Source organism: Muntiacus reevesi, chromosome 1, assembly GCF_963930625.1.
Source record: "Muntiacus reevesi chromosome 1, mMunRee1.1, whole genome shotgun sequence".
Classification (NCBI taxonomy): Eukaryota; Metazoa; Chordata; class Mammalia; order Artiodactyla; family Cervidae; genus Muntiacus; species Muntiacus reevesi.
The window spans coordinates 54,509,663-54,518,885 of NC_089249.1; the positions used below are offsets into that span (position 1 = coordinate 54,509,663).

General features: G+C 49.4%; 1 protein-coding gene across 2 annotated transcripts; it reads left to right on the top strand.

Annotated features, from left to right (window-relative positions):
• The first annotated feature begins 1,630 nt into the window (after positions 1–1,630).
• MIEF1 (mitochondrial elongation factor 1) lies at positions 1,631–8,526 on the top strand. 2 transcript variants are annotated; one of them, XM_065944306.1, is made up of 5 exons: positions 1,631–1,774; positions 3,165–3,342; positions 3,541–3,803; positions 4,332–5,039; positions 6,014–8,526. In XM_065944306.1, exons 1-5 carry the CDS (start codon positions 1,631–1,633, stop codon positions 6,368–6,370), a joined length of 1,650 nt encoding a protein of 549 aa, XP_065800378.1. In that variant the 3' UTR covers positions 6,371–8,526. The 2 variants fall into 2 exon arrangements, with proteins under 2 accessions (XP_065800378.1, XP_065800368.1); XM_065944296.1 differs by lacking the exon at positions 6,014–8,526 and having other exon boundaries at positions 4,332–5,975.
• Positions 8,527–9,223: the final 697 nt, after the last annotated feature.

Genomic DNA, 9,223 nt, shown 5'->3' on the forward strand with positions numbered 1-9,223 from the left:
CATTATGTATGGGGAACTGTACCTGTCAACTTTGTCCTGATTGTATTGGTTTGCCTCGGGGACATTTATGTCCCATCTCTCTCGGTGGCTGCTGGAGGGACGATGACGCTAGAGTTCTTGCTTGACCCCACCTGCAAATACAGAGCTTCCCTCTTCTCAGCCTTGCTTGCTCTGAGCATTTGAAGTGGGAGTGTATTTAATTTGGCCAAGTAGTTTCTCATTCTGTCCCTGAACCTGAAGCGTCTACTAACTGCAAAAGGTAGAAAAGAGAACAGAAAAGTGGCAACTAAATTCTAGTTAGAAAAAAGTAATACTTGACTGCAACTCTTGCTGAAATAAGTAGAGTCAGAAATACTCCTTTCTTGTTGATGAGGGAGGCACGAAGCATGAGATGTGAGATGAGTAGCACTTGGCTGTAAGGGTATTAGAAAGAAATTCCTTCACACTGGACAGTGCACCAGGGATCTTGTCTCTCTCTCCTCCCATTGTGGGTATGCGGGTGAATGGTACACAACTGTTTATAGGTCGTTCCTGGGACACGGGAGGTAGAAGAGAGAAGCAGTATGAAGTGCCGTGTTCAGATCCGAACCGCTTTGCCATCCTTCATCTGGGTTGGGCCCAGGGTTTTAAGTCCATGGGAAATGGGTTTTTTGGGGGATGAGGGGAACGTCAGTCATGATGACCCCATTGTTGCCAGGGAACAAAGGTGAGCTCACCCCACGTGAACACTGTACGGAGGCCAGCCTCTTCTGCATTGCGCCTTTCAGGTGCATGTGAGCAGGTGGATTTTTTTGTTTTCCAGTTAACAGCTCAGTCTCCAGTGACTGTTGTGTTTATTCTGTCTCTGTCCCAGTGCTAGGCTCACCTGAGCTTCTCGTGGTCCCCCTGCACACTCTCCCCAAGAAACAGCATTTGTCAAGTGGGACTGTCCACAGAGAGTTCTTTTCTTCTTTGGCCCTTCCTCACACGTGGACTTGTAGTTACCTCTCTGTGCGCCAGGGTATTCAGTCCATGTCGCGTTGTTACCGTTATTGGCAGGATGTTCGAAGAACAGGAACAGTTTGATCTGGGCAAGGGCAGACATGACAGAGGAGGAAAAGCATCATGCTAGGAGTTGCGAGTTGTGCACATGGCTCCGTCATTCCTTTTCTCTGAGACCTCTGACAGGTCACCTCCCTGTGTGTGAGGTGATGTGATGGGACTAGATGGGCCGCATCTAATTAAATTAGACCTTCTCTGATCTGACTTTCCACAAGCAGTGGCCAGAGGATCAAAGCACTGTCTGCACTACAGTGTTGGGACAGGGTCCGGAGGATTGTGTTGCGTGGTGGGGTCTTCACTCTAATACAAGGAAGGGTTGACCGTGAGCTTAGTGCTCTCTGTAATCTCAGTTGATAGATGGGGTGGTTTTCCCATAAATAGCATGATCATTTCCTCCGACTGCATCTAGCTACCTCAAGGACATGCTACCTCCCTCCTGGCCCTCGAGCGTGGAGTGCTGGAGTCAGGATTTGGTTTGCCGGAACTCAAGAGTACCCTGGACTAGCCTGAAGCGGGAGGGAGGCGGCGGCCTGGTTCTCAGGGTCGCATGTGGTGACAGCTGTGTTCTGCCTTCGTCCTCAGGTGCGCGATGGCAGGCTCTGGTGAGCGCAAAAGCAAGAAAGATGACAATGGCATCGGGACGGCCATCGATTTTGTGCTGTCCAACGCCCGGCTGGTGCTGGGGGTGGGAGGAGCAGCCATGCTTGGCATCGCTACGCTAGCAGTTAAGCGGGTAAGTGCACTCAGCCCAGGCCAGGCATTAGAGAGCTGGTGAGGCTGCCAAGTGGAGCTGACCTAGAATAATACCGTGATACTGCTAATGGGAATGTAACGTGGCAATTTGACATTATTAGACGAGACCTTAAGAGAATTGAGTAAATGTGCTTCTAGGATTTGTAAATACAAAGAAAGAAGTTTATCCCAGGGTTAAATTGCAAATAACCAAAACACCCTTCTGTGACCACCTTACTTAAAATAGCACCCTCACCACACATCTATTCCTATTTCCCTTTCCTGCTTTACTCTTAACACCTGTATCTGCATGCTTTAGCTTGTTGATTATGTATTGCTTAAATCCCTGTACTGAATGGCAGACTCCATGAGGGCAGGAATTGGGTCAGGAAACTGCTTTATTTTGTGTACCTAGAACAGTGCCTGGCACAGAGTAGCCATTCAGTGATGTGTAAATAAATGGATCTGTGTTTGACATTACGGTGCATTGATAAGTTACAGTGTTGTATCATCAGAAATTGTACCATATTGTTCAACCCTGCTTCATTCTCAGTGATATGGGGAGTGATAAAAATGACAAGTAAAAAATCAGTTTTTCAAGGTATATATAGAGGAAGATGCTAATTATATAAATACATATTTCCAGGAAGAAATGTACCAAAATATTAATAGTTATCTTCTGGTGTGACTTCCCTGGTGGCTCAGGCGGTAAAGAGTCCACCTGCAATGCAGGAGACCTGGGTTCGATCTCTGGGTTAGGAAGACCTGGAGGAGGAAATGGCAACCCCCTCCAGTATTCTTGCCTGGAGAATCCCTTGGACAGAAAAGCCTGGCGGGATACAGTCCATGGGGTCACAAAGAGTCGGACACGACTGAGCGACTAAGCACACAGCACAGCACTTAAGTCTGCCAGACCCTGTCGTGTCCCGAAATGGGTACTGCTGGGCTTGGAAAGGCTGAGCCCCCGAAGCACCGATGGGGCCTGACTCAGGTGTCGGCCGCTCCTCATGGGGTCAGGCTGGTGCCTGTACCCCCAGGACAGAGAGGTGGCCCTGTGGATAAGCCCAGCAGGGGCACAGGTCTGACCCACGTTGGGGAAGCCCTGTGGCCTGGGTGGAGGAGGGGGTGTCCCCGAGTCACCCAGCAGGCTTTTATGAGTAGAACTAGCAGAAATTCTGAGGTTTTTTTCCTGGGTTGTGACATTATGAATAAATGTGTTTCTTACTTATTTATATAATTTCGTATTTCCTGAGCGTTTCTGTGTGGAGCAAAGCATTCCATAATATAGAATAAAACGACGTTATTGAAAAGTAGTAGTGGAACTCATTATGGCAGAACTGGTGGGAACCAGGAAAGAAGGTCCACATGCTGGGTCCTCTCTGCTCTTTCAGATGTATGACAGGGCGATCAGCGCCCCCACCAGCCCCACCCGCCTGAGCCATTCAGGGAAAAGGAGCTGGGAGGAACCAAACTGGATGGGCTCTCCCCGACTGCTCAACAAGGACATGAAGGCAGGCCTGAGCAGGTCCCTGCAGGCTCTTCCCACAGGCTCCTCTGCCTTTGACACAGGTGAGGAAGGCTGTTACCCTCTGGGACTCACCTCGGGCTCTCAGTGTTACTTTTGCCCTCGACACGTTTCTTAAGGACACACGCGCTAGGTGCCATGCTGGCCTTTTGTGCTAAGCCCTTCTTCTCTCTGGGGCTGAGGTGGCTGTGGATGAGCAAGCACGGGATGAGCTCACGGGCCTCTCTCTCTTGCCTTGGCAGATACATTCTGCCCGCCCCGGCCCAAGCCATTGGCCAGGAAGGGCCAGGTAGACTTGAAGAAGTCACGACTCCGCATGTCCCTGCAGGAGAAACTTCTCACTTACTATCGGAACCGGGTGGCCATCCCTGCCGGCGAGCAGGCTCGGGCCAAGCAAGCTGCTGTGGACATATGTGCCGAACTCCGGAGCTTCCTGCGGGCCAAGTTGCCTGACATGCCACTTCGGGACATGTACCTGAGTGGCAGCCTCTATGATGACCTGCAGGTAACCAGGGGGTGCTTACAAAGGGTAGGGTGGTTCTGACCACGATGCTTCTCAATAGTGCCATTGGGGCAGAAGATCAGTGTCCCCGGCTTGCCAAAAAAGATTAGTCTTACTGCTTCTGAATTCTGCACATTGTGGAAGCATTTGATCCCTGCCTTTAATTCGTTTTCAGTCATAAAACTTGCAGGAAGCTGTTAAGAGGCTTCCTCCTTCCTTAGTCTTGTCCCAGTTTCTCCTTCCTGGCTTTCTGTCTTCTGGAATCTTGAAGGCATGGAGGATGTCATATGTACTTCTGGGTCCAGAGACAGTGGGGTGTGTGGAACAAGCACAGGCTCTAATGTCTAACAGACCTGTATTTAAGTCCTCACTCTGAATTGATGTGGCCATGTGCAAGAATTTTTAGTTTCCTTTTTTGCTGGGTGGGGGTAGTGGTGGTGGGGATACAAGATGGTGGGACCTGTGTTTGGGGAAACTTGTCTCTTGAGGAGATGAGGGTCCCTCAAACCTGTTTTAATTTTGCTACAACAGGTGGTGACAGCTGACCACATCCAACTCATCGTGCCCCTCGTGTTGGAGCCAAACCTGTGGTCATGTATTCCCGGGGAGGACACCATCATGAACATCCCTGGCTTCTTTCTAGTTCGCCGGGAGAACCCAGAGTATTTTCCTCGTGGTAGCAGTTACTGGGACCGCTGTGTAGTAGGGGGCTACCTTTCTCCGAAGACGGTGGCAGACACGTTCGAGAAAGTAGTGGCTGGCTCCATCAACTGGCCAGCCATCGGGTCCCTCTTGGACTATGTGATTCGACCAGCCCCGCCCCCAGAGGCCCTGACTCTGGAAGTGCAGTATGAGCGCGACAAGCACCTCGTCATTGACTTCCTGCCATCAGTGACCCTTGGTGACACTGTCTTGGTGGCCAAACCACACCGGCTAGCCCAGTACGACAACCTGTGGCGGCTGAGCCTACGTCCCGCCGAGACGGCGCGCCTGCGAGCCCTGGACCAGGCTGACTCGGGCTGCCGCTCCCTGTGCCTCAAGATCCTCAAGGCCATATGCAAGTCCACTCCAGCCCTGGGCCGCCTCACTGCCAGCCAGCTCACCAATGTCATCCTCCACTTGGCCCAGGAGGAGGCTGACTGGTCCCCGGACGTGCTGGCTGACCGCTTCCTGCAGGCCTTGAGGGGGCTCATCAGCCACTTAGAGGCCGGCGTTCTGCCCAGTGTCCTGAACCCTAAGGTGAACTTATTTGCAGAGCTCACCCCTGAAGAAATAGACGAATTGGGATACACACTCTATTGCTCGTTATCCGAGCCAGAGGTGCTGCTGCAGACGTCGGGCAGGTGAAGGCCGAAGCAGGTGTCGGATGCTCAGGCCCCTGATTCTCCGTTAGAAACACTTGGCTGCATAGTTGGTGCCTCACAGGGTCCCTGGGTGCCGCCTGTCTTGCCGGTCATCACCCTGGTCACTTCATGCTGATGAGAATGACATATCTGTCTCCTCTTTTCTCACCAACCCTTTCGATTTTTGTCATCGGACACTGTGCTCCCTACTCTTCCCCTCCCCCCTGCTCCAGGCTAATTTTCCTTGAATGAATTGAGAAGGTGGAGCCCCGGCCTGAGCTGTGGCGACCACTTGGTATTTTGCATCTTGGCCTAGGTCTGTCGTGTCGGCTGTGCCGCCTGCCCCTTTTCGGTGTCTGCTCTGTCTTTCCCACCTGTTCACATCTTTGTTGCTCTTTTTTTCCTGGAGCACATCTGCCTAATTAAGATGTTGCCTTGCAGTCGACTGTCACTGAAGTTAGGATTGCATGTTTCAAACTCAACTCTGCAGAGAGTGCTCAGACAGTATTTAGGATTTCCAGGGATAACGCTGGTGGAAAAGCTGGTCTTTGACCCAAGTTCCTGGAAAAAAGAAGCCCGCCCCCCACCTCTTGACCAATTCATATCCAGAAGGACCGAGAAGGTCTGCTGGGTACACTGTTGGCTGCCGCACATGGAAATGAGGGCTCATGATAAACTGGATACGGAGTTATTTGGAAATTGTGTTTCTTAGTGGCCACCAGTGGGAGTGCAGAGTGGGGGAACCTGGAGGTGGTAGTGGGGTCTGTGTGCATGATGTCTGTGCCTCACCTGGGGCTGGTCACACCTGGCATCGCTGCGTGAAGATGTCAGATGCTGCTGTTGGCCCCTCCCTGCTGTATTGCTAATGAGGACAAGGCCCTTAAGAACACAGTCTTAGTGCTTGAGGTTGACAGGCAGCTGAACATTAATGACCACATTCCCGTCAGGCCTGCCTTTCTTGGATATTGCCTTAGAGCAAGAACAGGTCCAACAGCCAGCCCTTCGATCCCCAGTGTGTGCCACGGGAACGTGAGGGAGTGTCTGCCTAACTCTGCAGGCATCGCCAGAGGCCAGAGGGCAGGCAGACATGCACAGACCTCTTCCCTCCATCCTGTCTCTCACCCAGCACCTGGGGAGATCAGTGCTACCCAGGAAGAAAGCACATGGCTAGAACACATGAGAGGGAGGTGGGTACTTCCCACATTCCTTCTTGTTTGCTGCTGCTAAAATTGCACTATTTATTGCAATGTAAAAAGTATCTTGAGAGTGGGGAGGAATATTTAATATACAGTGTCAGTGCATCTTGTTTAGTGTTTTTTTTTTCCTGTTTGTGGCAGGAGGCTGATGATAATTCTATTTCTGATCTGCCCATCCAGTATTTTGTTCTCCCATCAAATCTTTTTATTACTACCTGTCCATCAATGAGATTCTGGTGAAGCTCTCTGCAGCTGTCTCATTCCTTTCCAATGACAGCAACATGAAATGACCCGTTAAATAGCATTGAAACTTTAGCTTCCCTTTGAATTTAAGGTAGAGACGCCTGTCCCCTTTTTTGTCATGGTTTAGTAGGTTGAGCAGTAGGATTAATGTTGGCTATATTTAGAGACTCTTCCTGTCTCTTCTCTCACATACATACAAAGGCTCCCTAAAATGGTTCAGTTGTTTCCTCTGTATCAAGATGTTGAGAGAGAATGAAAAACTGACAGCCCAGAACCCTGAGAGGTTCTCCATCTTGGCTGTTCATCAGAGTCAAACTGGGAGTTTAAAATGCTCTGTATGCCTGAGTACCATCCTGGGTGACTGGTGTAGAGCGTGTGGGGTGGAGCCAAGCACTGATGCACTCATCTGCTGTCATCAGAAGAAAAGAAAAGGTAGGGCTACAAGTGTTTGAAAAGCACTCCTTCTTGTTTTTCTTCATTCAGAGAAGGGATCTGGTTTTCCCATGTGGATGTTAGAAAACCTGGAATTTTCCCAAGCAGGTGTCTGACCAAATTCTATGTAAGACATTGGATGGAGACTCAAAAAACAAAAGACTTTAAAAGACCAAATCCCAAATCATCTAAGCCAAGTGTAATTGTGATTTGAGTTTATCTCTGAGCATCTTTCTGCAGGCAGCTCTGTCTCTTACCTATTTTCACAAAACCAAAATGCCTAACTCTGCCATTTCACAAGCAAGAATCTCTTAGCAGTCCTCAGAACTAGAAGCAGTGGGAATTCTTGACTCTAGTCCTGGTGAGTTTGCTGACTGAGATGGGGCAAGTCCCATCATCACATGTGGATGACAGTTCAGTGCTTTGAGATTCTTGGATGGAGGCGGGGACCCCCCTACACACACTTTTTTTTTTTTTCATCTTTGGGGAAAGACATAGGGCCTTCTCCCACCTTTCTACCCTGTAACTCTCACCTTTGCCTGAAGTAACAGCATCTGCTTTTACCCCATTTGGAAATTTTTTTGCACCATCTAGGTTAGCAAACCACAGTTAGCTTAATGCTTGAAAAAAGACTCATCATCTCAAAAACCCAATCAATTCCAAAGTGTATTTTGGTTTTCCCTGTTGCCCCTTCCTAAAACATGAGTTCAGTACAAAGTACTTTATACTCTTGGTTGTGACTTTTTGTTTTCCCAAATAAAAAAATAACTGAAGCTCATGTTTGGAAAAATTGTGTTGTGAGACCTATAATCTTTCCTCCTGGGCTCAGCCCCTGTGGTCCTCCTGTTCATATTCTTGATTGGCTGGTTTTGCTCCCTGGTACTTCACTCAAGTTGAAAATGCAAGTGGTTTTGATGGGCAATCAGCTTTGGGATCAAGAGGCCCTGGAGAGGGTCAGGGGTGGGGTTGTGTGAGCAGGGATCCCTGCCATGTGTCCAGAGGCTCTGTTGTGGCAATCTTTGAGACGATGACCCTGGCCGAGAACTGCTCTCACAGGACGTGTTAGAATCCTGACCTTTGAGCCGAAGCTTAAAGCCAAAGAGACTGGTAAGAGGATGTAGGACTAGAGCTGTGAGGCTGTAGCCCTTGTAGATACACTTAGCTGATTCGAAGAGGCCAAAATATCAGAGGTGTGTGTTCTGGGGTTAACTGTATACAGTGTGGTGTTTACCTTTTCGTTACAGTCACCTCATGCTCTCTATTCTTCACCCCTGAGGCCAAGTTCACAACCTGCCTTCCAGTCATCTGCCTGCCCTTCAATAAGAGGTCATTATGTCTGGCAGATAGGTTTGGAACCCATCACCAGTCTTTTCTGTCCTGTCTCGGCTAGGTCCCGAGAGAAGCAGTTTTGCCCTGAGACCCAGACAACTATTATCCTTTTTCTCCTTGAGGGAGGAAATAAAGCCGGGGAACGTGCTGTCTACAGCATGGGAAAACGAAAATAAAGTTTCCAACAGCTTTGGCTTGTGTGTGTGGTATGAAACATTTTCCTAAAGGAGTGGGACTGGTTTTCCATTTGCAGGGAGGAGAAACTGAACTGGGTTACCATAAAGGAGAGGATGGGACGACCTGCCACTGGAGTCATTCTCCCACCCCTCCAGTGTCACCCTGCAGCGGAATTACTTTAATTCTCAGCCGTGGATATGGTCATCTGTCAAGAAGCACTGACCGTTCCCTCCATACAGAAAATGGAGGACATTTCCCCCAGGGTCCTTGGTTACACCTTTGGAAGACTTCAGTGGCTCAGGGGTTCTGTCTTTGCTCAGAAAGACTAGATGCCTTATGTATGTCCAGATGCTTGTGATTCCCCAAGGGGGAAGAAAAACCGCATCTAGTATGCTTTGCCTATACCAGTTGTTCATAGTTGTTGATTTCATCTCTGTGAATAATAGTCTTCTGAGGAAGCAGAAGATGGAGATGGCTAGATGGCATCACCAACTCTATGAACATGAGTTTGAGTAAACCCCGGGAGTTAGTGATGGACAGGGAGGCCTGGTGTGCTGCGATTCATGGGGTCGCAAAGAGTCGTACACGACTGAGCGACTGAACTGAACTGAGGAAGCAGGATGATGAAATGGAGATGGGGACGGGGGACCTGGGAGGTTCAGAAGACCTCAGTTCTAATCATAGTAATAGGAACTATTTATCC

Excerpts from the sequence above, each read along its gene's own strand:
- MIEF1 (XM_065944306.1), top strand. The coding sequence starts at position 1,631 with ATGGCAGGCTCTGGTGAGCGCAAAAGCAAGAAAGATGACAATGGCATC. Across the intron at positions 3,804-4,331 it reads GCCTCTATGATGACCTGCAG|GTGGTGACAGCTGACCACAT; the intron begins GTAACCAGGGGG and ends TTGCTACAACAG. Across the intron at positions 5,040-6,013 it reads CCAGTGTCCTGAACCCTAAG|GACAAGGCCCTTAAGAACAC; the intron begins GTGAACTTATTT and ends ATTGCTAATGAG.